Here is a 27,891-nt window from a genome sequence, read left to right on the forward strand (position 1 = left end):
GGTTATAGAAGTGGGGGCTGCAGGGAAGTGAGGGAGGGGTTATAGAAGTGGGGGGCTCTAGAGCGGGGGGGGCGCCGCAGGGCGAGCCATAGGCCCAGCGCAGCCCCCCGCAGGAACGCAGATCAAGCCGATCACGTGTGCCATGGGCGGGGCCACCTGTGTGACGTACTGAGGCCGTGCACGTAGGGGCGGGGCTCCGTGTCTGTCGCCGTGCGCGCGCACCCCTCCCCGCGGACTCGGGAGCGCGCGCGGCCTGCTCGGAGGGGCCCCGAGCTGGAGGGAGCGGAGGCGGGCGCGGGCCCAGCGCGGGGCCCGGCGGGGAGCGCAGCCCGAGGAGCCGGAGCGGGGCCCGGATCCCCGGGGGCCCACGGCCGCCAACACGGACTTCCTGTGGGACAAGCGCACCGGGCTGGCGGCGAGGAGGGTGCGGGCCGGGCCTGGGCTCGCTGTGGGGGAGGGGCCGGGAGGGATATGGGGGGGCTGGCGTCTGATGGTTGGGGGCTCTGGCAGTTGGGGGGGTGTCAGGCCGGCGCGGGTCTGAGAGCTGAGGGGGGTCTGGCAGTTGAGGGGGTGCGGGAAGGAGGGGGGGTCTAGCAGCCCGGGGGGGTCTGACAGTTGAGGGGGTGCGGGAAGGAGGGGGGGGTCTAGCAGCCCGGGGGGGTCTGACAGTTGAGGGGGTGCGGGAAGGAGGGGGGGTCTAGCAGCCCGGGGGGGTCTGACAGTTGAGGGGGTGCGGGAAGGAGGGGGGGTCTAGCAGCCCGGGGGGGTCTGACAGTTGAGGGGGTGCGGGAAGATGGGGGGGGTCTAGCAGCCCGAGGGGGTCTGACAGTTGAGGGGGTGCGGGAAGATGGGGGGGGTCTAGCAGCCCGAGGGGGTCTGACAGTTGAGGGGGTGCGGGAAGGAGGGGGGGGTCTAGCAGCCCGGGGGGGTCTGACAGTTGAGGGGGTGCGGGAAGGAGGGGGGGTCTAGCAGCCCGGGGGGGTCTGACAGTTGAGGGGGTGCGGGAAGGAGGGGGGGTCTAGCAGCCCGGGGGGGTCTGACAGTTGAGGGGGTGCGGGAAGGAGGGGGGGTCTAGCAGCCCGGGGGGGTCTGACAGTTGAGGGGGTGCGGGAAGGAGGAGGGGTCTAGCAGCCCGGGGGGGGTCTGACAGTTGAGGGGGTGCGGGAAGGAGGGGGGGGTCTAGCAGCCCGGGGGGGGGTCTGACAGTTGAGGGGGTGCGGGAAGGAGGGGGGGGTCTAGCAGCCCGGGGGGGTCTGACAGTTGAGGGGGTGCGGGAAGGAGGGGGGGGTCTAGCAGCCCGGGGGGGTCTGACAGTTGAGGGGGTGCGGGAAGGAGGGGGGGGGTCTAGCAGCCCGGGGGGGTCTGACAGTTGAGGGGGTGCGGGAAGGAGGGGGGGGTCTAGCAGCCCGGGGGGGTCTGACAGTTGAGGGGGTGCGGGAAGGAGGAGGGGTCTAGCAGCCCGGGGGGGGTCTGACAGTTGAGGGGGTGCGGGAAGGAGGGGGGGGTCTAGCAGCCCGGGGGGGGTCTGACAGTTGAGGGGGTGCGGGAAGGAGGGGGGGTCTAGCAGCCCGAGGGGGGTCTGACAGTTGAGGGGGTGCGGGAAGGAGGGGGGGTCTAGCAGCCCGAGGGGGGTCTGACAGTTGAGGGGGTGCGGGAAGGAGGGGGGGTCTAGCAGCCCGGGGGGGTCTGACAGTTGAGGGGGTGCGGGAAGGAGGGGGGGGGGTCTAGCAGCCCGAGGGGGTCTGACAGTTGAGGGGGTGCGGGAAGGAGGGGGGGGGGTCTAGCAGCCCGGGGGGGTCTGACAGTTGAGGGGGTGCGGGAAGGAGAGGGGGTCTAGCAGCCCGGGGGGGGTCTGACAGTTGAGGGGGTGCGGGAAGGAGGGGGGGGGGTCTAGCAGCCCGGGGGGGTCTGACAGTTGAGGGGGTGCGGGAAGGAGGGGGGGGTCTAGCAGCCCGGGGGGGTCTGACAGTTGAGGGGGTGCGGGAAGGAGGAGGGGTCTAGCAGCCCGGGGGGGGTCTGACAGTTGAGGGGGTGTGGGAAGGAGGGGGGGGTCTAGCAGCCCGGGGGGGTCTGACAGTTGAGGGGGTGCGGGAAGGAGGGGGGGTCTAGCAGCCCGGGGGGGGTCTGACAGTTGAGGGGGTGCGGGAAGATGGGGGGGTCTAGCAGCCCGGGGGGGGTCTGACAGTTGAGGGGGTGCGGGAAGGAGGGGGGGTCTAGCAGCCCGGGGGGGGTCTGACAGTTAAGGGGGTGCGGTAAGGAGGGGGGGGTCTAGCAGCCCGGGGGGGGTCTGACAGATGAAGGGGGGTCTAGCAGCCCAGGGGGTGTCTGACAGTTGAGGGGGTGCGGGAAGATGCGGGGGGAGTCTGGCAGCTCTGCAGGGAGACTTGGGTGGTCGCCTCTAGCAGGCATTGCTGCTGTCGTCTTGCTGTCCCCAGACAGGAGTAGGTGCCTGTGTGGGTGATCGCTGGTGGGGAGAAGATGCTGGGGCCACATTTCTCCTTCTCCAGTGCCAGTGCTGAAAATATTGGGATCCCAGTGCTGGTGTCTCTAGGAGCAGCCCCCCTCCCCTGCTGGCTGCTCAGAGTTCATATGATCTGGGTCGCTCTGCAGCCTGATCCAGTGAAGGGCTTCCAGGACCAGGTGGAGCACTGAGCAGAGCTCACTGGTGCCGGGGAGCAGGGCTCGGGGGTGGGATCAGAGCAGAGGTCTGGGAGCCAGGAGTGGAGGGTTCTAGTTCTAGCTCTCACTTGTTTTGTGCCCTAGGCAATCTCCTTCCCTTGTACCTCAGTTTCTCTGTCTAGATGGGAATCATGACATTTTCCTGTCTTCCAGGGTATCTGGATTAATTCAGTGGTGTCTGGAAAGTCCAGTATAAATGCTCACACTGGTGGCCTTGATCCCTGGAGGGACCACGATCAGCAGCAGCTGGTTGCTGTTTCCATTTCAGTCTCTGGTGGTTTTTATAACTGGACAGTGAGTGGGAATATGATGTGCTAGCTCAGAATTGGTATTGGTTCCTGAGAGTGGCACCCCTTTTACAGCTTCTGCTGGCTGCTGCCCAGTTAAGACATTTCATCCCTTCCCCCCTCCTCTCCCATGCTCCAGTTTCCCTATCTGTGAAATGGAGATGATTATTGCCTGCATTTGAGGGGTGGGGGACATGTGAGATTGAATTAGCAAATATTTGTGAGGTACTTTGAGAGCCAGTGAGCAAAGAAGGCATCAGGGAAGTGCACACTGTTAGCATTTTAATTGGCCTACCCTGGGAATGTGTCTGCATGCCCAAAGGGGCATGTGATTGCCTTGCAGTGCAAGTCCTATGGGAACTGTTCACAAGACCTGCTTGCTGCTGTATTGCACACCAATATCCCGAGAAGTTCCCCTTAGAGTTTGCCTGCTTCCACTAGGCATTTGGGCCAGATGCCAGCAGCACCCGGAGCTCTGATTCGCCTGCCTCCTTCCTCTCCCAGGTGGAGACTGCTTTCCTGGGTCTTGGAAGGGGCAGGGCTCCAGAGTATGCTGGCTGTCAGTGTGCTCATTAGGAAATGAAGGACTGATTGGGGGTGGAACGTACAGATGCTGCCACTGGAATTGCAGTGGCCAAAACCTCTTCCCATGGGGATGGGGAGTAGTACAGACCCTTCTGTTGGGAAAAGGCACTCTGCTAAGGAGAGAGCAGCATGGATCCTGCCACCAGAGGGTCTATGTGTACCAGCCTAGGGGTCTGCTCCAGCACAGAGGTCCTTTGATACACTTGGGTAGTCGTCTTCCCCCCCATCCAGTTCAGAGACATGAGTGAGCAGCCCAGGCATCCTCACCTTTCCTTGTTTGGAAAGTTTCCTTCTACTGTTGAATTCAGCTGATAGAATCAAGCTCACTTGATGGGAGCAAAGTGTTTGGCCATGTTGGTATGGAGCTGGCTAGTCCTGGCCCTGCTCCTCTGAGGACATGACTGTGATCTTGCCCTGGGTGACCAGAACTTCACACCCTCTGCCCAGAACCAAGAAAAACCTGTGAGTCCCAGACTTGCTTGTATTCTTCAACTGTTCCAGCCTGCAGCACCTGGACCCCTCAGTGACATGTCCCTGGGGCTTTGTCCCTTCCACAGAACACTGAGGGGCTCAGTGAGTTCCTGTAACTTTTGCAACCCATCCCTGTGCAGGCCGAATTTGAGAGAGCCCCCTCCAGCTGCACCATGAAGCTCACCCTGAGCTGCCTTTACTCAGAGAGGCTCTGACTGGAGATAGTAGGAGAGGCTGGGGGTGTTTTTGATGAACTCTCCATTGATGTAGAGCTGAGACCAGAGGCTGGGCTTAACTTCCTGGGGCTGCTGGTGCCATGTGCTGGATAAATGGGTGTAGGCCCAGAATGGAAACTGTTGGAATCTGAGAGGGAGAGGCCTGTACATTGTGTGTTTCTCTGAATTCTGCTGGACAAAAGCAATGTCCTCTTCCCTGCATGGCATTTAATTGAGCCCTGCTGTCAGCATCTGTTCTTGGGGGGGGGGGGTGAGATGGAAGGGAAATGTAAATGAGGAAACAAATGGACCAAAGTGAGAACAGATCTAGGGGGATGTTCATGTCCCATATAGAGTGAACCTTCTCCATCCTTGCTCCCCCACATCTTGCGCTGGGCCAAGTTCATCTCTGCCCTTGACCCGCTGCAGTAACACCCTGCAGTCTGCCTCTCCCATGTAGCATGCTCAGAACACTGTTGACAGTTTTGCCTTCCCCTGTCGCTGCTCCATCGGTGTATCACCCAACTGAGTCTGCACTGGCTTCTCTTCAGAGCTCTCTATTGCTGCCCTTGTCCTTGTCCCCTCTGCCCAGTGCTGCTCTGCAGTCTCCCATAACCATGTGAAGTGGTGTCCCCATGTGCACACACGGCACAATCCGCCCCTCAGAGCTGGTCAGAAAAACAAGATTTCAGTACAAAATGGGTTGCAGGGTGAATTGAGATGTTTTCAGAGACCAGCCAGCTTCTTTCCTGCCTCTCTCTCTCCTGGGGCCCTGCTGGCCCTGTAATGCATTCAGATCACACTCTGTGTCGTACTTACCCAGGAGCCCTTTAGGGCAGAGAGCTCTCTGGCAACTAAGTCTGGAGCTGGAGTCTTCATCCCAGTTCAGCGTGTGGTCCAACAGCCCTTAGCACAGTCCAGACATAGCCCCAGTCAGGCAGGGCTTGTGCTTGTGTTCGCAGCAGCTGGTGTTGCTGTCTTCGGGCTGGATGGGTCTCTGGGAGGTGTCCTGTGGCAGCAGCTAGCCTGGTGAAATGGTAGCTCCTGTACTGCTTACTGAGATGGGCCTGCCTGGGGGGGTCCTGTCGCCTCTTCCAAAAGGGCATGTGGGGAGGTTGGTTTCTGACCCATTGCTCTTTTGGACAATTTCTCATTCTTGCTGCTCCGTGTGATGCTCGTTTGGGGTCGGTTCCACTTGGGCTTTCTCTGCTGCCAGGCACCCTGGGGGTCACCTGCTGGTTCTGCCCTCTCATCTAGATGCCTCACTCCAGAAGGTACCGCTCGTCGGAGCGCAGCAGCCGAGGCAGCTATCACGAGCGCTACAGAAGTCGCAAGCACAAGAGACGGCGGACGCGGTCCCGGTCAAGCAGCAGTGAGCGTGACCGGCGGCACCGGCGGGAAGACAGTTACCACGTTCGCTCAAGGAGGTGAGTGCTGGGGCCAGGCTGGGACCTGGCTGCATCCCTGTAACTGCACTGAAGGCAGCTGCAGTCAGCTCAGTTTCTGCCAGCCAGGTGGCCTGGCAAGTTGGCAAGACTGCCCTGGTACCCCAGTTTGGAGGAAAGACTGACCAGCTGTCCCCTGCCAGTCACTCGGGGGGGAAGTGCACTGAAGCCAGGAAGGATAGGATGGTGTCTGGAGGATTATTGCCAATGGGGCTGTGGGGAGAGCTGCTTTAGTCCTTCCTGGGGGAGCATGTGAGCAGTCACTAAAGCCTGAACTCAGGAAAGCCCCAAACCCTTCATCTGCTCAGACAGAGCTGGGGCTTGCTGCTGCCGCTGCTTTCCAACTGGGCCCCAATCATGTTCCAATTACTCTGCTTCCCCACCCCAGCTACGACGACCACTCTTCAGACAGGAGAGCCTATGACAGGCGCTACTGTGAAAGCTACAGGCGGAATGACTACAGCCGTGAACGCGGGGAAGCCTACTACGAAGCTGAGTACCGCCACTCTTATGAGTACCGGCGCTCCCGGGACCATGACGGCAGCTACCGGAGCTGCAAAAGCAGCCGGCGTAATAAGCACAGGCGGAGACGGCGCCGCAGCCGGTCCTTTAGCCGCTCCTCATCGGTGAGTACCCTGCCACTCCAGATCTTTCCCTGTAACCTTTCTCTCCCAGGTTGTGCGCTTGGTAAGTAGGACACTCACTTACTTTTTTACGCAGTCTCAGACTCAGCTTGTGAAATGCATAGAAAAACCTAGTGCAGGCAGCTGCTCCCGTCCGCCGTCCTGATGCGCCAGTGCAGTGGCTGCCCTGAGCCTGATGGGCCCAGGCAGCTTTCAAGCACCTCCTGGGTTACTCACCCTCTAGTAGGAGAAGCCAGGAGAGGGGCTGTGTGCCCCACGGGGCCCAGCGCACCCCATGTGGGTCTGTGCAGCCCCCACCTCTTGTTTCCCTGGTGGTGACGCTGTGACTGTCGTTCCCAACTCCTGTACCCCCAGTAGGGTGCTGCTGCTGTTGTTGTTGTGTGTGGTGGTTGTATCACAGTACTGCTTAGGGGCCACAACTAAGCAGCGGGGTCTCTGTGCTGGGCAGCATGGAAGTGATAAAATGGTCCCTGCCTCACAGAGCTCAGTATCGCTGTGACTGAAGGACTGGCCCCTGCAGCCCCCAGTGCCTGGCATCCCCACTGGCGTGGTGCTGTGGCAGGAGGCCTGGTCCCTGGGGGGGCTCAGCTCTTGTGTCTGCAAAGAGCCGTCCCTTGGCTTCTGTTGGGTGGGCCCTGGCTATTTAAGATGTTGTGCAAGGGGCTCTGGCAAAACAGTTTGGCATGTGGACCAATCAGTTCAGATGGAGGCAGCAGGCTCTTTCCAGCGTAGGGTCCCCAGCCTTCTTCCTCTTGCCTACGCTGCTGCTTGCATTCCGTTTTCTTTAGGCCCAAGATACTCTGTCTCCACTTGGTGTCCTGGCTGCATGTTCAGGGCTGTTCCAGGACTAGGATGGGAGTCCTGGGCTGGAGATGGGGCCCCCAGGCTGCTGGCTCTTTACTCCCAAGTGTGGGGTTACTTAGCTGAAGAAGAACTGAAACCAGGAACTCTCTCTCCTCTGGTGCAAGTTTCTCATCTGACCTCGTCCCAGGCTGTGCCCATTCCACTTTGTGCTCCTTTTCTCTGTGGGTTAGCCCCTCCAGGACCAGTTCTGTGAGGGAAGGGCAGATGAAGAGGTCTGTGATCTGCCTCTGGGGCTGTTACTCACAAGGTCTGTGTGTGGTTCTGGATGCAGCGTTGTGCTGTGTAAACCTCTTAATTCTTCCTTCTGTGTTGGGGTGGGGAAGGCTGTTCTGGGGGGCTGTTGGAAAAGGGTGGGGATGTCTGTGCAGGGGCAGCTTGGCCCTTTGCTTGTGATGGATTTCCTAGCACGCTGTCTGCCACTGCCTTTCCTTGGTGGCTGATGTGGGGCTGTTGTGAGCCCCTCCTTGTGGTCACTGAACACTTGGGTGGCAACCGTGTGCTCTCTTGGCATTGATCCAGGACCTGAATATCAGCATTGCTCCCCTCCAAAGCCCCAGAAGAGTGAGAGCAGCTGGCCCCCTCACACTACCCCTTTCCCTCCGCTAGCCCCTGTTCTGGTCTTCGCTCTTGCACTGGTTCGGGTGGGGCTGTTTGTAGGTTTTTTCTTTTTTTCTTTTTTTTTCCTTTTTTTGCTACAAAGAAAAGCAAACTGTTTTTTTCTTTTCTGAGCTAGTGTGTTGTATCTTGACATGTTCCCTTGCAATATCCCTATCGTTATATATTCCTCTGTGCCGTATGAATTGGCTGGGAATCTCCTCCTGCAACCCCTCCTCAAACAACCATGTGAATTTCCAAACCAACCAATGCGTGACGCTGGCTGCTGCGCTGGTTTGAAAATCTGATTGGCTGGTGAATGATGAATTCCCTGTCTGCCTGGGCCAGCAGCGGAGTCGACAGAGCAGCAGAAGGGCCAAGAGTGTGGAGGACGACGACGAGGGGCATCTGATCTATCGCGTCGGCGACTGGCTACAGGAAAGATGTACAGCCGAATCGTAACATAATTTAGCTCTCTAGTTAAGCTCCCATCGCAGTCGCAGATCTGTCTTATCTTTCTGTTCTGTTTTATTTTCATTGTTTTTAAAGAGAAACCCCCTTCCCTCCCTCCTCCCCTTTCGTTAAAGATATTAATTTTCTATTTTACATTGTTACCAAAATACCAGGGAACTAGGGAAGTTGCCTTGTGCAGCCGGTGTCAGCATTCTGCTGCACTGGTGTCTCAAGCTGTGTGCAGGCTAGGTGTTGCAATGCATTCTCCTCTGCCTTGTGTATGCGCTGCACCCAGGTCCTGCTCACTCCCTCATGTCGCCTTCTCTCTCTCTCTCCCTCTCAGATGAGATTATTAGCACCTTAGGGGAAGGCACGTTTGGCAGAGTGGTGCAGTGTGTGGATCACCGGAGGTAAGTGTGCTGACTGGGCTCGCGTGGTGGGCGGGTAACCAGTTGAACTTGTGTGTAAAGGCTGGAGCTTTTGCGGGGAGATGAGCCCTCTCCCTCCTGGATTCCAGTTCAAATCCAGTATGGATCAGTAGGGACCTAGTGCTGATCCCATATGGTATGGGATATAATGGTGGGTCTTATAAACCCACCATCTCAGCCTGCACTGTCCAGCCAACCAAAGTCTCTGCTGGACCTGGCTAATCCATGACACCCCTTCCACCAGGCGCGGGCTCAGCTCTGCAGTGACCTTGCTTTCTTCCTGCCTCTCCCCAGGGGGGGTGCACGCGTTGCCCTAAAAATCATAAAAAACGTGGAGAAGTATAAAGAGGCTGCTCGGCTGGAGATCAACGTGTTGGAGAAAGTCAATGAGAAGGATCCAGAGAATAAGAAGTGAGTGTCCTACTGTGGTGGAGCCAGGGAGGCAGTGTCATCCTAGCTCCTATGCCTTCCAGCTGCTAGGGAGCCGCCTGGCAGCCCATGGCAGGGTGTGGGGAGGCAGTGCCATCCCAGCCTGCCACACTGGGGTCCTGAGTCCATTGTTCAAAGTATGGTAGGGTTGGGGTCAGTCTTGGCTGCTCTGTGGAGACGCCCAGCCCTGTCGGGGGGTGGGGAATGGCCAGGGAGGACTAGGACTGTCTCTAACAGAAGTGTCTCCTCTCAGCCTATGTGTGCAGATGTTTGACTGGTTCGATTACCATGGCCACATGTGCATCTCCTTTGAGCTGCTGGGGCTCAGCACCTTTGACTTTCTGAAGGACAACAACTATTTGCCCTATCCCATCCACCAAGTGCGGCATATGGCCTACCAGGTGTGCCAGGCTGTGAAATGTGAGTGGCAGCCGCTCCTCTCCCTGACAGGATGGGGCGGGAGGATCTTTGGGCCCCACCAGTGCCAGCTTTGCATCTGATAGGCCCAGGGCACTCCATCACTGAAAGGGGCTCCCTTTTGCAGATTCCAAGGCCAAGCCCTTCCTGCCTATTAGGAGAAGGAAAATGGTGTATTGGGGTGAACCCACACTCCTTTACCCGTCTCTGCAAGAGTAGTAATCATGTGGGATAGGGACAGACGGGTGCCACAGATCTGGGTACCCTCTCCTCCTGTGTCCCACAGCTCTGTGTGGAGCCCATCAGCTCCAGTCCCCCCATCCTAAGCTGGAGCAGCGTCTGACAACGTAAACCACATTCACTGACCACTGCAAACTGGTGTCGGTGTCAGCTGGGTTTAATGGACTCTGACTCTGATCATGTTTTCCTCCCCAGTTTTGCATGACAATAAACTCACTCACACGGACCTCAAACCCGAGAACATCCTCTTCGTGAACTCGGATTATGAACTCACCTATAACCTGGAAAAGGTAAAGGAGCTGCCCTCGCCTTAAGGGCCTCCTGTGAGGTGTTCTGGTGTTCCGGATAAGAAAGGGTAGGGGGGACCTGTTTTCCTGGTGGGAGCACTTGGAGCTGGATTGGGAGGAGCACTAGTGAATTGTGCTGTAGAGATAACATGATTTTGGTAATTAATTGATCTTTAAATATTCATGGTAAATAGGCCTAATGGCCTGTGATGGGATGTTAGATGGGGTTGGATCTGAGTTACCCAGGAAAGAATTTTCTGTAGTATCTGGCTGGTGAATCTTGCCCATATGCTCAGGGTTTAGCTGATCGCCATATTTGGGGTTGGGAAGGAATTTTCCTCCAGGGCAGACTGGCAGAGGCCCTGGAGGTTTTTTGCCTTCCTCTGTAGCATGGGGCACGGGTCACTTGCTGGAGGATTCTCTGCTCCTTGAAGTCTTTAAACCACGATTTGAGGACTTCAATAGCTCAGACATAGGTGAGAGGTTTTTCGCAGGAGAGGGTAGGTGAGATTCTGTGGCCTGCGTTGTGCAGGAGGTCAGACAAGATGATCATAATGGTCCCTTCTGACCTTAGAATCTATGAACGATTCTGCAGTGGTGTTCTCCTGCCCCGGGAGGTGGATGTGATGGGACTGATAGGGTTCCTGTGTCTGTTCAGGGCCTAGTTATCACATGAGTTGCCTGCATCTTCTGTAAACAGACAGCAGTGGCCTCAGGGTGCTCCAAGAGCTGGTGAGAGCAGCCTTGGCACTTGTGGGTGGGCAGGAGTGGAAGGACAAGTGCCAGGCCTAACAATGCTCCTCCAGAGCGATCCATTTCTGTGATGCCCTGCTGTGCAAGGGGCTGAGGCCGCTTGGTGAAACTCCTGTGTAACTGGTGCTTTCTCTGTCCCTCTCTCCAAGAAGCGAGATGAGCGGAGTGTGAAGAACACGGCCATCAGGGTGGTTGATTTTGGCAGTGCAACGTTTGATCATGAGCATCACAGCACCATTGTCTCCACCAGGCACTACCGAGCCCCAGAGGTCATACTGGGTAGGTACTGCTGGCTCTGCACGCTGGGCTGCAGGATGCTGGCCCCTGAGTTTCCAGGGATCACACTGAGTAGGCACCATGGGCTCTGCCTGCTGAGCTGGGGGCTGTTTGCCCCCCTGCCATGCCATTTTTCTGGAAATGCCAGCAGATGCACAGCTCAGAGCACTGGCTTCAGTACAGGCTGTGAGCATGCCGAGTGTCAGTCAAGGCAAAAATTTCCTTTGGCAGCAGCTTATAGAACAGGATGTTTGCAGATCTTGTGCAGTGACTGCTCTTTCCCTCTGGTAATAACCCCTCTGTTTCTTAGAACTCGGCTGGACCCAGCCCTGTGATGTGTGGAGCATCGGCTGCATTGTCTTCGAGTACTATGTGGGCTTCACCCTGTTCCAGGTGAGACTCACGTCCTTGCTCCACAGCCAGCTTCAAGCTGATGGAGGCAAATCCTGGTAGTCTCCCACTATTGTTTTGGGACATCCAAGCCTGGGAGTGGGTTCTCCCTATCATTGGTGTCTTCTGGCACTGTAGTCAGCGATGCGCTGGGCACTGGCTGGCAGGCAGGAACCACACTCATTCTGTGGCTGCAGCAAGAGGTTGAGACATCCTAACATCAGTGAGCTGGACAATCCGCAGAGCTGTGCAGGAGTCCGAGTCTGCTTCATGCCATCCCTTTTTGAGCTGGGCCAATCTGTCTCTCTTTCAGACTCATGACAACCGGGAGCATCTGGCCATGATGGAGAGGATCCTGGGTCCGATTCCTTCCCGGATGATCCGAAAGACCAGGTGAGAGAGACTGGTGGGATGCTGCAGGACCTGCCATTTGCTCTCCTTGCCTCGTTTCCCTGTGGTGGTTCCTGATGATGCAGGGCTTGGGCTCAGGGGTTGCTTACTGAATCGATTCTGTTTACAGTGCTGTTCCAGAGTAGAGTGGCCGAGCGTGCTTGTGACCCCCGCCCCATAGAATCTGGGTGGCTGAGTCTCTATGGAGGCAGGGGGTCTCCACACCAGCTCCACCATTGCTCAGTCCCTTCTGCTGTAACCTCCTATGTCACCTCTTACTCTGGCAGAAAGCAGAAATATTTCTACCATGGTCGTCTGGACTGGGACGAGAACACCTCTGCTGGCCGCTATGTCCGTGAGAACTGCAAACCACTGCGGGTAAGGCAGGTGCTCCCAGCTGGGGCACCCCTCCCTTCCCGTGAGAACTCTTAATGCCTGCCACAGCTCCTGAGAATTTGGACTCTGTGTAGCCAGCAGAGCTGTGAACATGGCCTGCTGGGAGCCACTGAAAGGCTCTGTCCACATGGCTTCTTGATGGAACCTGGAACTGAGTTAGAGACTGAGACTGGAAATGGAAAAGGCAGTGATGGGAGCTTAGCCAGAAGACTGGGAAGGGAGGTTGGGACTAAGAAGCCCTGGGGGAGGTGCCTGTGAAGGAGAAATGAGAACTGGACAACATATGCTCATTAGAATGCTCCACAACTTTGGAGCCTTCTAGGTCCCGAGCCCTAACTGGGCTCTTTGCCCCGGAAGTGTATTGGGAGCTCCCAGTTGCGTTGCAGCGAGAGTGGCGGGCCATGCTTTGTCTTCCCCCTGACTTCTCCCCCTCATCTCCCCAGAGATACCTGACCTCTGAGGCTGAGGACCACCACCATCTCTTCGACCTCATCGAGAGCATGCTGGAGTATGAACCGTCAAAGCGCATCACTCTGGCCGAGGCACTGAAACACCCATTCTTTGACATGCTGAAAACAGAGCCAAGCACAAAAGTGTGGGACTCTAGCCGAGACATCAGCCGGTGACGCTGCTGGTGCCCAGTCTTTCCTCAGATTCTAGCCCCTGTGGAGGCCTGTGTTATTTCTATTCGGACACTTGGTGCTTTTTTTATACAAAAAACCCCCCCAAACAAAATCCCCTAAATCTTTTTGTTACCATGTAAAGCTGTTAATATGTGAGATAGTGTAAATACCTGAATCTATATCTGCCTTTGAGCTCCATGGACCCAAGCCCCTGCTGCTGTCATTACTCCTAGGGAAGGGGCCTCCTACGTCCATGCTGTGAATACCATTGTTCATGTGTTGCTTTGTCTCCTGTTCTCTCTCCCTGCCCTCCCCAGGGCTCCTGGCTGTCTGTAGCTCATCCATTTCCTTGTAAGTTATGAAGCTGGTGGGGTCGCATGGGAATTATTTTTTGGATCAATGTCATAGCCCATCCCCGCACCAGAGTTTTATATGAATTTTGTACAGTCTTTGTGAAAATAAATATGAAGTCAGTTAAACTTCCTGGCCTTTCTCCCGGTCTGTGTCCAGACTATTGGGGCCCATCTTAGCATTTTCTGGTGCCCTGGGATTGAGGCGCTGCTTCCCCATCCCAGGAGATGGGGCATGTGGTGCATGTGACATTAGCCTAAATATGAACGTTAACCCCCAGATCTTTACTAATTCCCTGGAAATGGAGGCTCAGCTTCTGTCTTGTATTGGGTAGTAAATGTACCCTTGGTGGTTCTTTTGGGCACTGCTGCTGCAGAGGATGGAAGGGAGTCTTTGTCCCAGCAAGAAGATACTTGAGGGGACTGGATCCCTGTATTGGTATCTGCTCTGCTCGACCCATCTCCAGCTGTGAAACTCATTCCAATCTTGAATGCTTGACTGGTGCCCAAAAATGCACCTGCCAAGGGTTCCTCTTGGTGTGAGGGCTGCAGCAGGATCTGAGCTATAAGCCCTGATGCCTCAGTCCTGTTTCAGAGTTACTGCTGTGTAACTCTGATTCAATTAGAGGGTGAAGACCGGGCTGGGTACAGGGACAGCTCTACAGTTTTGCAGCCAGAACTCCTTCCTGAGGGTGAGCCGTTCCAAGCAGTGGGGCCATCTCCTGTCTGCATTCCTCTGATGGACTTCCTTTGCTCTTGTGCCTTCTGTAGCTGCCCTGTGTTACCTAGTAGCCTTGGCACCTCTGCAGAGGTCACTTCAGCAGGGCTCCTGGTCTTCCAGCCTGGCTTGTTGGCTGTAAGAGGATTGGAGAGGTCAGTTGATGTTCCAGGGGGCAGCAGACCATGTGCTGGCTCCTCTCTGGAAAAGCCTTATTATTTCAGGATTAGTGTTCTGTGGTGGGAAGGTGCTAAATATGAAATGCAGCCTGCTCTGGGGTGGGGCTGGCAGCCCGTTCCTTCTAAAACAGGAAGGACAGAGCGGACTTTAAGCCCGGGTTGCTTTGACAAATCCAGATTTTTAAAGTGTTCCAGGCTCATTAATGTCTGTGCCAAGTGAGCCTGAGTGTTTGAAGTCTTGCCAGAGCGTGTCACTCGCCCACAGGATGTATTGGTATTGACTGTATTAGTGATGGCTGTCAGGAAAACTCTTTAGGTGCACTGTAGCTATCCCTTTGCAGGCGGCCATCCCATCAGGAGCTTTTCTTACCCAAACTCAGTGTAGCCACCTCTTCAGCTGCTGAGCTATTCTCGCTGTTTCTCTCTGCTCTTTTACCAGCTGCACAGCAGGGACTGTTGTCTGAACTGGGCTATCTCCCACTGGAGCCTGCAGGGAAGTCACAAACATAGTGGAATCTTCATGTTAGTTCTTGGTTAAATGTTTGGCAGGGAAAGTCTCCTAGGGGGCTGGGGAGAGAGACAGAACAGATGCGTGAGGAGCCCTCATGTAGGGTGCTTTGCTAATGTACCATCTGGCTATGACAGACTGTGTCCTAGCCTAGCGCCCTGTCATCACTCAGAAGGATAAAGGAAAAGCTCAGTTTCACCTGGAGTTAGTGAGACCTGAGACTTGGGTGAGGGATGAGGTGACATTGAGTCATCTTTGTGTCCTGATTCAAATTTAAGGCGCTTGGGCTGGGAGCATTAATCTGCCTCAAGCTGCTGGCTGAGCAGCACTGTTGATCACATTGCAGTGACACAGTGAGCATCCAGGATTGAGCACAGGAAAGCCTGACACCACTGTGCCGGTCGTCAGTGTCCAGCTGAGGGCAAGCAGGAGCTGGATCTGAGTGAGTAACCTGTCCCCTGTACCCAGCTTAGGTCTGGGAGAGAATCCCCATTTCCAGCCTGACCACTAGCCCTCAGCCTCCCGGATAGCATCACAGCTAACTCCCTTTGCAGCTTGAGAGAGACAGGACCAGAGTTCTGCTCTGGACATTATGCACTAAGCTACCAAGCCCTGTGCTATCAGTCTGGCAACCTGGAGGTTAGGTGGGGAGTGGCTGCATTTGGGCCACACAGTCCTTATAGCTCCTCTCTTGCTCTCCTAGAGGATGGATGATAATCTGTGGCCACAAGGCAGGTGCAACTGCTGCCCAGGTACTGAATTCCTGGACCTGTGTCTGGCTCGGCATGCATGCCCTTTGTGCCCCATACAGCTGGCTCCCAGGATGCTGAGCAATCCCCTTGGCATATCAGGGCAGTTTAGTCACTCCACTTGCTGCTGTGTGTCTCCAGGTGATGTCTGAATGTGAAATGTTAGTGGAACCAGCTGCACTGAGGGTCCCTGTATCCTGATCTGAGCTGGCCAGGAGGTGCAAAGCCTCTGGAATTTGCCTATCTGTCTGTCTCTGTCATGCCAGAGATTCCCCCCAGATCAGCTTGGGACTGGGACATCCCTACAAATAGGGAGAATCCCTCCCCATTCCCTACATGGATTCATAGATTCCAAGACCAGAAGGAACCAATGTGATCATCTAGTCTAACCTCCTGAATAACACAGGCTGGAGAAATGCCCTCAAATAATTCCTAGAGCAGCTCTTTTCAAAAAAATCCAATCTTGATTTAAAAATTCAGTGATGGAAAATCTATCATGACTTGTTAAATTGTTCCAGTGGTTAATTACCCTCACGGTCAAACATTTACACCTCATTTCCAGTCTGAATTTGTCTAACTTCTACTTCCAGCCATTGGATCGTGTTATACCTTTCTCAGCAAGACTGAGGAATCCATTATCAAATATTTGTTCCGCATGTAGATACAACTGTAATCAAGTTGCCCCTTAACTTTCTTAGGCTAAACAGAATGAGCTCTTTAAGTCTATCACTATGTCATGTTTTCTAATCCTTATTCTTATGGCTCTTCTCTGAGCCCTCTCCAATTTATCAACATCCTTCTTGAATTGTGGGCACCAGAATTGGACACAGTATTCCATCAGCAGTCGCACCAATGCCAAAGAGAAGTTATTTTACCTCTCTCTTCCAACTTGAGAGTCCTCTGTTTATGTATCCCAGGCTTGCATTAGGTCTTTTGGCCACGGTGTCACATTAGGATTTCAAGTTCAACTAATTATCCCCCGGAACCCCCATGTTTTTTCAGAGTCACTGCTTTCCAGGATAGAGTTTTCCAATCTGTAAGTATAGACTAAGTTTTTTACTAGATGTATACATTTACATTTATCCGTATTAAAACACATACTGTTCGCACCCTGTTTACCAAGCAATCCAGATGGCTCTGAATCACTTGTACTTAAGCTACTGTTAATTAATTAATTCCTCTATTTGTTAGGACAAGATCTAATAAAGAATTCCTCCATATTGACTGCAACACTTTTTGAGATAGGAAATTATAGATAATATTTACAAATTTCAAGTTTGTTTTAGTACTGCCAGCATGAGATCTCCAGCATATTTCACTCAAATTTAAGTCCCCCATGATCCGTTTTTTTCCCTACACATCCTAGGAAGGTACATAAGGAGATGGTCATCCTGTTCTCTGGAATTGAGTGGTCTGTAGCAGACATCAACTAATACCCAATGTTGTGCTTTATCTGTTAGGACACTGAGCCATAAACATTCAAGATAATTTTCTTCTGAGTTATCAGAGAATCAGAAACAGGCAGTGCAATTTTTGGCATAGAGTGCCACTCTCTCTCTCCGTTTGCCCACTTGATCCTTCCTAAATAGTTTACAACCATTGATTTTAACATTCCAATCACACAAATGCAAATCATAAATGCAATTCCAATTATATCATTTGTTACCCAGGCTTCTAGGCAACTGTATAGGCAATTTAAGAATTTCCTCTCCCCATGTCCTTAGCTTCCTTGATTAATGTTGTTCTCAACATCTCGATTTCGTGCTGAGTGCTCATATCTTCCTTCTTTTTACCCTCCCCTTTTACTATTAGTTTACACCCTGCTTGAGGTGTCTGCCCAGCCTGTCCTTGAGGGGATTGGTACCCCTTCTGCCGAGGCGAAGGCCATCCAAACTATACATTGCCCTCTCCCCAGAAAAGGTGGACCAATGTTCCACGAAACTAAAATCCTTTACTCCATGCTACTTACTTAGCCTGCAATTCACTTCCAGAATCTTCTGCTTCCTGTTTTCCTTTGCTCGTGAGATAGGAACAATCTCAGAGAAAATTGCTGGATGATGTTCTTCCTTTTCAGCACGGGAGGTCTGTCTCTGCACCTTTCACAGCACTGACTGCTGCTGTCCTTGCTGCCTCTGCTCCAGCCTCTCTGCTCACCTCTTCTCTCCAACTCGCACCTATGGAATCTGTGGTGAAGTCTGCTTTCAGGGCCCCAGTGAAACAGCTGCAGTGCTGCATCTCTGCTGACTTCCCCGAGGATAAGGACTGCCAAGCGTTGGTAGGCTGCGTAAAGAGTCCAGCAGAACAGAACCAGAGGATCCAGGGCAAGAAGTAAGAGCAAATGCCCACCTCACCATACCCAGCTCAAAGAGATGTTTTAGGTCCTGCTTGGATCTGATGGGGGTCCCCCCACATGTTGAGGGAACCCCTTTAATGACAGGCCTGTCTGTATATCGTTATCTTCTGAGGGAGATGTCCCTGGGTGAGCACAGAGCATGGCCCAGACTCAGAGGGCTGCATAGGATGGTCAGTCCATGAGACAGTGTAGCTCTGTCCCAAGGTTCCTCCACCCCAGTGAAACCCATTATACCTACTACCCTGTTCCGATTGGGAGAAGCAGCTTGTTGACATAGTTCTAACTCAGAAGCAAATGGGACGTGGACTATGCTCAGAGAAAGGCTGAGCGTGCAGCCATCAGAACCCACATCAGAGAGAAGTACCAGCTTCCCAAGGTAAGGGGGAGCCAATTCAACAGGGCTGGGGAAGAGGAGACGTAGCTCCTCAGGGAAGCTTAGAGTTGGAGTCTGATTTTGCCTGCTGGGTTGCATCCATTGGTCAGGTTCTAGCCCATATGCTGCTGGGCAGACCCTGCTCCCAGCTCTGGGGCTGCTCACTTGCCCATGGAGTGCAGATAACTGCAAAATGCCCTACTTAATTTAGGAAGAGGAAAAACCTGTTTATATGGTAAGGCTGTGATGCTTCCTTAGGATCAAGTGACCTGTGATCCTGGATGGACAGTTGTGTTAGGGCAGGGCCCTGCTCATGGTACGGGCTGGGTGGCTCTACTTATGACTCCTCACACTTAACATCTTTCTCCTTTCCGTTTCCTCCTCAGAACAAGGTGGATAAGCAGCAGCTGGAGGCCATGGGGGGGAAGGTGAAAATGCTGCAGGCCCATGTGGCTGTGGTGAGGCCTCAGGGCACCCCTGACTCTGACTCATGCATCTCTGGCCTCAGCGCTATGGATCTCAGCTCCCTGAAAAAAACAAGAGAGCACGATGCCGTCCCTGTGGCTGGGGCTGCGCTGTCCTATCATGTGAACAAACCAGCAGCTGGGGCCCAATAGCCCAGTTTCTCTGCTCTGCTCCCTGCCCCTGTGGCTGTAAGAATTGCTGTTCTCACCCTCTTGGGATAACTATGGGTTGGTGGAGTTCAGGTGGGAGCTGGGTTGCTCCTCTGATGCAACCCTTGCTTCTATTCCATGAACCATCTCTTCCTTACTGTATGTTTTTGGAATCACTAGTGTGGAAGTGGGATCACTCTGGAAGTTGCAGGGTAAAGCCCTGAACTTCTTACTGCTTTGGCTCCTCTGAAAGAAGGATTCACGAGCTTGTACCAACCATGGTGAATTACAAGATACGGCACTTTGTGTTTGCACACACTCGTGAGCAGGGATTCTTGGGGCGTATTCAGGTCACTTGCACCAGGGCTGAACATTTTATAGCCCCTTTGTAGCTGTGTAAGATTTCAGCCTGCAGGCCAGGGGCTTGTGCTGGGTGCTTTCAGGAGGCAAGGCAAATCGCTGAGTCACACAATGCCTAATGAATCTGAGTCCAAGGCCCTGGTGTGCTCACCTAGGCTGGCTTGTGGGAACCACCCACCCTGGGGCAGTCCTGCCCTTAGTCCGTCGGCCACTGGAAGTTTACTCTGAGGTTACGTTCCTTGCTCTCCCGCTGCTGTAAATTCCTCTGGACCGCTCTGAATTAAGCGCACGCGCCTTCCCTTCGCAAATCCAGTGTCGTTTCCTGGCCCCCTCTTCAGGCTGTTGCTCGGCCTAGGGGGCCCAGCGGCCCCGGCCGGACCGAGCCCCGCGCTGGGGGAAGCCCTCCAAGGCCCCCTCCCGTAACGATGGGTCTGGGCTGGCCAGGCGCGGACTGGGCCCAGGCTGGGCGGCTTGACGGGCTGGGGCGCTGGCTGAAGCTGCCCCGGCCCTGCTCCGCGCCGGCCGCGACAGGCTGGGGGCAGGCGGGGCCCGGCTCACTGAGGGGGAAGGAAGACAAAATGGCACCGGCCGCCTGTCCTCCCCGCGGCCGGGTGTGTCACCCTGGAAACTACAGCTCCCAGCGTGCCTTGCGGACCAGGCGGGCCCGTGTGTCCCAGCATGCACAGGGACCCAGGATGACGGCGCCCTGGAGACGTTCCGGTCAGGCCGCGCGAGCTCAGGGGCTGGAGAAACTCCACATCCCAGCATGCAGCGCGGCGCTGGGAGGCTCCAGCCCTGCGCATGCGCACACGCAGCCGCCGCGCGTGATTATGCCTCACAGCCCTCTGGTGCGGGGCTCCCGCCCCGCAACGTGGGCAGCGCTGGTGACGTAGGTGGGCGGGCAGCCAATAAGCGTCGGTCGGGCAGGGGCCACGGACGCCGCCGAGTCGGACGGGGCCGGGGTCGCGGTCGCGCGGCCGGAGCCCGGCATGGCCCAGCACGGGGCGGGTAGCGCGGGGAACCCCTTCGGGGAGCCCGACAACCCCTTCCAGGTGCGCGGCGCGGGCTTGGGCCGGGGGGGCCGCAGGCTGGCCCCGGCCTGGCTGTGGCGGGGGCGGCAGCCCCGGGGCTTTCCTCCGGCAGCGCTTCCTGTCCCAATCTACGTCATCGGGCCCCAGGGGCAGCTTCCCGGGTCCGCCCTGAGCCCCGGGGAGCGGGCAGGCTCCCCGCAGCGGGCCGGGCCGGGCGGTGGCTCCCGGCCCCGGGGGCTGGACGCGCCGGAGAAGGACTTGCCCGGGTTCGCGGGGCGGGAGGCCGCACGCCCCGGTTCCCGGTGCGCCCCGGCCCGGTTCCCGGTGCGCCCCGGCCCTGAGGTTGCCCCCGCTCCGGCGCCCCGCAAGAGAGCGGGCGTCGGCCGCCTCGGGCCGCTGCGCTGTCTTCCTGCCTCCTGCCAGCAAAGCCCTTGGCGGCCGGTCGAGCCCTCCTGGGAATTCTGCTTCCGCGGCCGTCTGGGGAGCCCGTCTGGGGAGCCCGTCTGGGGCTGGGTGCCGTCCCCCCGTTTGTCTCCTGAAAACACTAGCTGAGCGAATTGTACCTCTCGTTCAGCCCTTCTGACTCCCGGACGGTCCCTTAGTGGGGTCCTGGGAGACCTGCCCCATGTGCTCGGTTGTGGGGTTTGCTCCCTCCTGCATGGGGGTGCCGTCGGACCAGCACTGCCCGCGCTGGCCTGAGCAGTTCTGTCTGTGCCCCAGTTCCTGGCTTCCGGAGCGTCCCCTTGGCTTGACTGCAGAGTAACAGCCGTGTTAGCCTGAGTAAACTTATGAGCAGCGCTGGCTGCAAGGGGCTGCGGAGAGCTGTAGGCGAGAGAGTGCCCTCCACATAGGGAGCGGCACGGCCTACAGGACGACGCTGCCCTGAGTCTTGGGAGCGGGGTGGCGTCTGTGGGAGCTGGGTGGGTTGCCGCAGGGCCTGGGGCATAGCGGGTGAATGGGAGCGCTGTTTGGTCATGGTGACTGCAAATTCATGCTCCGTTTCAGGATCCTGCTGTGGTGCAGCACAAGCCCAGCACGGAGTATGCAACGCTGGATGTGTACAACCCCTTTGATAACCGAGGGGTAAGGAAGCTTCTGGGCGCCCAGGGCAGTGCATTGGGGAGGAGCCTGCACTGGCCACAGGGTTCTAGTCCTCTGCATTGTTCTGGCTGTCCGTGGACATGCTCATTTTCTCCTGGGTTACATCCCAGACACCAGTCTGTGGCCTGTCCCTCTCAGCTGGGGCTTGTTTGGCACCTGGCCAGCTCATGTGGGTTTCTTGGGAACAGGGGGCTCTGGGGGCTCTTACTTTGGTGGGAGGATAGTGTTGGGTTTCTCACACTTACTGTGAGCTGAGTCCTCCTGCTCCCTACAGAGTCTCATGCTGGGCTGGTTCGGTACATATGCATGGAGAAGGATCTTGTGTGTGGGTTAACTGCTGATAGAGCAGCAGTCTCTGATGCCCAGCTGTCATGCTGGCAGGCCAGATGCCAGCTCATGTTAAGGCCCCTAGCTCTCAAGTGAACACTGACAGATGCACAGCTGGAAACCCATCTGGCCCACCTGTGTGTTAGCACTGTTAAAATCTTACATTTACAAGAATGTTTTGTGTTTAGACTTTATGGAATAGTTGTAAGTTGCTGCATGTATTAATATCGCTTAGAACATCTGTATCCCATGTTTTGAAGTGGTATTAAGTATCTCATCCTCTATAATTGTGTAAGTCAGGGGTTCTCAAACTGGGAGTCCGGACCCCTCAGGGGGTCGTGAGGTTATTACATGGGGGGGGTCACAAGCTGTCATCCTCCACCCCAAACCCCACTTTGCTTCCAGCATTTATAATGGTGCTAAATATATAAAAAAGCATTTTTAATTCATAAAGGGGGTCGCACTCAGAGGCTGGCTGTGTGAAAGGGGTCACCAGTACAAAAGTTTGAGAACCACTGGTGTAAGTCATCGAACAGGAAAGGAGCATTAATTAATGTAAAATGGTGGCTTCCTACAGAAGGTGTTAGGTCCTTCCCTCCAAAAAGGTCCACTGAAACATAAAAGAACAAATACTTTAATTGCATTCTACACACACCCCTGCTCATGAAGTGGAGACTTGCATGGGAACTCATCTCATCACCTTGAACTCTTGGGGGGGAACACATAAAAATCTCTAACAAGAAACTGTCTCACTATGCTGCTTGGACTTTGAGAGGGCAAGATTTCTAAGCATAAGCAAAGAATCCCCAGCTGCTTAGCCTGGGCTGACCCTAAAGGATGCACAGAGCTTGCATATTACAGCAGCGTCTACCTACCACCTTTTGGAACCTAAGACCCTATCTCATTTGTGTGTGTATCCTTGTAAATAACTCTCATTTCTATTTTTAACTAATAAACCTTTAGTTAATTATAGGACTGGCTACAAGTGTTGTCTTTAGTGGGAGATCTGAAGTACAGTTGAGCTAGGATAAGTGACTAGTCCTTCAGGGCTGGGATTAACCTGAATATTGTTGTGATTTTTTTGGTGTAAGGGGCCTTCTGTTACAAAGGCAAGCTTGCCTAGGTGGCAAGATAGAGGGAGCAGAGTGCCCAAAGGGACTGTCTGTGACAGTGCTTGAGGAGTTGACACTTGGCTGGTGAAATCTAAGTGTAGAACTGACAGCCAGTTTGGGGTTTCTGCCATGCTTCTTAACAATCTGCCCTGAGGTTGGTGCTCATGAGCCACTCCAGAAAGCTTGACACCAACTCTGGGCATTTGACTGTCAGTAGCTCCTATCTTACACACTCCAGGCCTGTACCGTCTCTTCCCCTGCTCCCTGCCCATTGCCTCCTAGATATAAGCAGAAGACTGTGAGCAGTGTCCATGTCTAATTATTCTCTTATGTCTCCAATAGCCACCCCCTCCCTACCAGCCGCAGCCAGGGGCTCAGCCGACTCCACCAGTCACCAAAGTGCCCCAGCCGCCGGCCTCTGCCATGCAGCCCCACAAGAAGCCAAGCCCCCCAGAGTCCAAAAACTATGGCTCCTATGGAACTCAGGTGATGGGTGCAGGGCAGGGAAGCCAGCACACTGGCAATGGGGTTGGTTGACACCTGTGCTATCTCAGTGGGGACTGGTGGAATTGAGTCACAGTTTGGAGAGGGTTGGGAGCAGCTGGTTTCTGGAACCCGTGAGCTGAGTTGTCCCCCCTTCTCTCCCTCTCTGTTAGGAGTCAACAGCAGCAGCTGCCACAGCTGAGCTGCTCAAGCGGCAGGAGGAGCTCAACCGGAAGGCGGAGGAGCTGGACAGGCGGGAGCGGGAGCTGCAGAACGCAGCTTTGGGCAATGCTGCAAGTAAGTGCTAGAGCCACTCCTGGGGGGAAGGTCAGCAGCCCAGGCTCCCTGGCCCAGTGCAGCTGGGAAATGACCTCTGCCCGGGCAAGGGGAACGTGGACTTCCCCTCCTCCGGGGAACTGCTGCATGGTCCCACTCTGGCCTCATGCTTTCTGCTTTGCTTGACAGTCAGACAAAACAACTGGCCTCCGCTGCCCTCCTTCTGCCCCGTAAAGCCCTGCTTCTACCAGGACATCCCTGTGGAGATCCCCACGGAGTTCCAGAAAACTGTCTCCTCCATGTACTACCTCTGGATGGGTGAGCATCTGGAGAAGGGCGCCAGGGTGCAGATCCCCAAGTATGAGGAGGGGGTTTGGAGGGGTGTGATTATCCCTGCATGTTGGGGGGTGGGGATGAAAGAGATCCTGCTGGGAGGGGGCAGGGGGAGGCACAGGCTTCGCAATATTCAGAGGGATGGGGCCCGGGACTGTGAATACCCTACGTATGGGAGTGGTCCAGGAGGTGTACTCCCATGCCCCCTTAAGAGCAGCAGGATTCCTGACTCCCAGTGCTGGGACCAAAGCGGGTGGATCTTGTTGCTGTGGGCGGGGGTGACACACAGAGGGTTAGGGCTCTGCTGCCCCAGGGGTTTCCTAACCTGCTGTTTCTCGTAGCCAGCACCGTGACTCTCTTCCTGAACTTCTTGGCCTCCCTGGCCTGGTTCTGCGTGGATACCACAGCTGGTTCGGGCTTTGGCCTCTCTATCCTCTGGGTTCTCCTCTTCACACCCTGCTCCTTCCTGTGTTGGTACAGGCCAATGTACAAAGCTTTCCGGTGCGTCCCTGCTGGGAGTTCTGGGGCTGGCAAATCAATAGAACCTCTGATTCTTGGGCAGCTCCATTCATTTACCAGGGCACCACAGATGTCCTGTAGCTGCAGTCGGTCTGCCTGGCTGTAGGCCTTGGTGACACCTCAGATCTTCCGTGGCTTCCCAAGGGCTTCTGAGCTGTAGACCCTGCAGCTAAACTCCTACGGGAGAAAGGGGTAATGATCTGAGTGTACCAGATCTCCGCGCTCCCCCATTAGCATTGGCCCCTGCCCTGGAGGAGGTGACTCGAGCGGCCCCGTATTGTGTCTGCCTTGGGGAATTAGGGAGGAGCACCCCCACCCCCGAGAGTCAAGTGCCCAAGTTGTGGGTGACTGAACTGTGCGCTTCCTGGGGGGGTAAAGCAACAGGCCTGGCTGAACCTCCTGGGTCTGGCTGTTGCTTCTCAGGCCTGTGTTCACTGGCCCTGCTGGAGGAGGGAGGGGGAGGGAGATTCTAACTAACCCGGCCTCTCTCTCTGTCCCCCCCCTCAGGAGTGACAGCTCGTTCAACTTCTTTGTGTTCTTTTTCATCTTCTTCGTCCAGGACATTGTATACGTGCTGCAGGCCATTGGCATCCCAGGCTCGGGATTCAGGTAGGGGCCGTGGACGGGCCCTTGGGGCCGCCTGGTGCTAGGCTCAGGGGAGCTGGCTCTCCTTTCTCTGGCCTTGCCCTGTGTTGCTTATGCAGAGGCCCTATTGTGCCGGCTAGTCCATCCCAGCAGGAGTGGTTGTTGGGCAAGGTTGCTGGGTGCTCCTGTCCTGGTGGGGAGGGGCTGGGAGTCTGTGCGCGTGGGCAGCCCACTCTCTCTCATTGCAGCGGCTGGATAGCGAGTCTGACTGTGCTGAGGAAAAACCAGGCTGCTGCTGTGATCATGATCCTGGTGGCCGTGTTCTTCACAGTGGTGGCCGTGCTGGGGATCATCATGCTGAAGAGGGTGAGTACCAAGTGGGGCCTCAGCCTTCTAGCAGGATCCCAGCCAGTGCTTTCCTGCCCCTGTGGTGCAGAGAGTTGGCTTCAAGCACATGCTGGAGTCCTGTGGGTCCTGCTGGGCTCTTCAGGGCTTGGCTAAGCCTGCCCTGATTCTGGGGGATCGCACTCTAGCTAGGGTGCCCCCTCTCCTCCACTGTGTGGCCCCCTCAGAGTCTGTAGTAGTGCTGGGGTCCCAGTTTGGGTGCTGGGCCCAAGTACAGCATCCCTTGACCCTGGCCTTTTCTTCTAGATCCACTCCATGTACCGCCGGACAGGTGCCAGTTTCCAGAAGGCACAGGAGGAGTTTGCTGCAGGTGTCTTCTCAAACCAGGCGGTGCGCACAGCAGCAGCCAATGTCGCGACGGGGGCAGCGGGCAGTGCCTTCCGGGCGCAGTAGGGGCAGGCCAAGCCCCTGGCCCCATCACTCTCACATGGGCTATTTTTAAAGAAAAGGAAATCAAGTTGCACTTTTCATTGGGTCCCTTTGTGTCTGCCTCAGCCAGTCAGAGGCTGCCTCATCCCAGCTTGGAAGCACAGATGCCCAAATACTCTGCTGCTCTAACCTCCTCCCTCTTGGATGGGTGCTGCTCAGGTTTGTGCCATCCCTGTGGACAGAGGGTGTGGGGGAAGATGGGGTTTCCCTTGCGCTCAGGAAGGGGCTCTTTCCCGTTTCAGTTCAGCTGCTTGGGTGGGGTGGGAATTGTGCATGTTGCATTTCCTGGCTCTTCCTGGCCACAGCTGCACTGTTGGCCTGAGATCCCCAGACCCCTCCTGACCCATGGAATTGCTTCCTGCTTAACCCAGAGAGCCTGCTGCTTCTGTGCAGAGGGGGCTGACTTGTGTCTTAACTTCAGCCTCCCCTCTGTCCATTCAGGGGTAAGGCCATGAGGGCGGAGCTGGCTCTGGGCCAGGCATAGGTGGAGGTTTCTCACTGTACTGCCTTTGAAGTGGGACCTCCTTATCTGTCAAGGACACTTCCTCCAGTGACGACTGCTGCTGTGACCTCCCCATGGGGGTGGGGCTGGCTTGCTGGTTGGCTGTTGGCCCAGTGTGATAGTGAGGTGAGAATGGGGAGCAGCTTTGGGGCTGCTACCCAGCACATGTTGCGTGCAGTGAAGGGTAACTTTGATGCCAAGGAAATAACCTGGGCCTGGGTCCCCTGCCCTGCAGCTGCCCACCCAGTGCTGTGGCTACAGCCTTTGGCCAGCACTTGCCTTGGGGCCCTATGGTGAACTCCTTCCTTGCATGATTAACAGGTGAGATGCCTGAGCTACTGCTCTGGGTGTTGAGGCTCCTTGTGCCTCTGAGCTGCCTGCCCAGTAGTACCAGTAGGCTGAGCTGAGCCTGGGGATCTAGGGTTACTCTGTCACTGGGGAAGTCGCAGAGCAGGTGCCATAGCCCTGGCTTCCCTGTCCCCCCTTGTGAGGGAGACGCTATGGACCTTGCACACCCTGGCTTAGCTGATGTAGCATGATCATTCTTTGTGTGATTTATCAGTGTCCCTGGGCATCAGCCCCAGGGATACCCCAAATCTCTGCTCCATGGTGCCCAGTGCCCTACTCTACTGGCTCTGTGTTCTCTCCCAGCACCCACCTAGTGCCTCCTGCCTCCCCTCCCCCATGCTCCGGGGTCAACAATGTATAGGGTCATTCCTGTCCTGGCAGCACTCTATCACAGGCTGCCCCAGGGAAGCCAAACAGTGGAGAGGGAGGTGGGGGCAGAGCCCACAGCATGTTGGCTTGTGGATGGGACAGGTGTAGCTCTCCCTTCCCACTCTGGGAGCTGGGTTTTGTTGGCTTGAAACAGCTCTAATGTTCTGGCCGCTCCCTAGTGCTATTTCTCCAGGCTGGTGGGGGGGCAGCCCCTTTCCCTGGGGTGGGGGGGCTGGGTGCAGAGTAGGTTGCACTGTTGGTTTGAATTCTTGCCTTGCCTGGGGCTGAGGATGACCAGTATGGCAGGAGCAATGAGCTTAATCTGCAGTCAGGGAGATTTAGGAAAACCTTTTTAGTGTCTAATCAAACTGGAAGGGTGGTTGAGTTCTTGACTAGGCTCTCAAGGGAGGTGGGGGAATCCCTATCACTAGAGGTTTTTAGGAACAGGTTGGACAAACACCTGTCAGGGGGATCTAGGTTTACTTGGCCCTGCCTCAGGGCAGGGGAGAGATGGACGGGACTTGCCCTCAGGTGGTGTCTTCCAGCCCTACATTTGTGATTCCCTGCAGTGCAGCAGCCTGCCCTCAGCACTTCCTGGGTTCCCTGGAGTTGTGAGGACAGCTGTAGGAGGGGCAGGGATATGTTTCCTTTTGCTATCCTTCTGTCTCTGGAGTGGTGGGGCTGGGTGCCTAGGGACCTGTGCTGTCAGGGCATGTAAGAGGCAGAGAGCGACTGCTGGCATGGAGACTTTCCACACTACAGGTCACAATTCACCTGCCCCAGAACTGTGGTGCATTTTTTTTTTCTGTGCCAAATGCAAAGCCAGCTTTGATTTTATTTAAAATAAAGTTTAACTCCTTGTTCTCCAGGGCTGTGTGTGTTGTCTGCATGTCTGTCTAGCCTCTCCTGGGCCCAGGCCGGCAGCTAGCTGGGGAGTCATAAGTTTCTGTGAGCTGCCCTTTGTGCACCTGAGAGTATCTTCTGGGCAGAGGGTGGGGAAA

General features: G+C 55.6%; 1 protein-coding gene, 1 long non-coding RNA gene and 1 pseudogene across 6 annotated transcripts; 2 read left to right on the forward strand and 1 right to left on the reverse strand.

Moving 5' to 3' along the window:
• Nucleotides 1-228: 228 nt before the first annotated feature.
• Nucleotides 229-27,758, forward strand: CLK2 (CDC like kinase 2). Of its 5 annotated transcripts, XM_073323332.1 has the most exons (20): nt 234-424; nt 5,495-5,664; nt 6,071-6,308; nt 8,133-8,229; nt 8,581-8,647; nt 8,960-9,076; nt 9,348-9,514; nt 9,947-10,041; nt 10,941-11,070; nt 11,378-11,460; nt 11,771-11,850; nt 12,135-12,225; nt 21,107-21,184; nt 22,984-23,127; nt 23,298-23,421; nt 23,590-23,718; nt 24,075-24,234; nt 24,760-24,861; nt 25,086-25,203; nt 25,489-27,758. In XM_073323332.1, the coding sequence occupies exons 2-20, from the start codon at nt 5,495-5,497 to the stop codon at nt 25,633-25,635; spliced, it is 2,337 nt and encodes a 778-aa protein (XP_073179433.1). In that variant the 5' UTR covers nt 234-424; the 3' UTR covers nt 25,636-27,758. The 5 variants fall into 5 exon arrangements, with proteins under 5 accessions (XP_073179429.1, XP_073179430.1, XP_073179433.1 ...); XM_073323328.1 differs by lacking the exons at nt 21,107-21,184; nt 22,984-23,127; nt 23,298-23,421; ... (3 more) ...; nt 25,086-25,203; nt 25,489-27,758 and adding an exon at nt 12,687-13,345 and having other exon boundaries at nt 229-424; XM_073323329.1 differs by lacking the exons at nt 21,107-21,184; nt 22,984-23,127; nt 23,298-23,421; ... (3 more) ...; nt 25,086-25,203; nt 25,489-27,758 and adding an exon at nt 12,687-13,345 and having other exon boundaries at nt 229-424; nt 8,136-8,229.
• LOC140902821 (uncharacterized) lies at nt 2,521-20,992 on the reverse strand. Its single transcript, XR_012156123.1, has 3 exons — nt 17,340-20,992; nt 14,484-14,600; nt 2,521-14,070 (listed from the first exon to the last, which is right to left on the reverse strand). It is a non-coding gene; the product is annotated as an uncharacterized lncRNA (long non-coding RNA).
• Nucleotides 17,436-18,736, forward strand: LOC140902820 (complexin-3-like; annotated as a pseudogene).
• Nucleotides 27,759-27,891: the final 133 nt, after the last annotated feature.

This window comes from Lepidochelys kempii, chromosome 24 (assembly GCF_965140265.1).
Source record: "Lepidochelys kempii isolate rLepKem1 chromosome 24, rLepKem1.hap2, whole genome shotgun sequence".
In the NCBI taxonomy this organism is placed as follows: Eukaryota; Metazoa; Chordata; order Testudines; family Cheloniidae; genus Lepidochelys; species Lepidochelys kempii.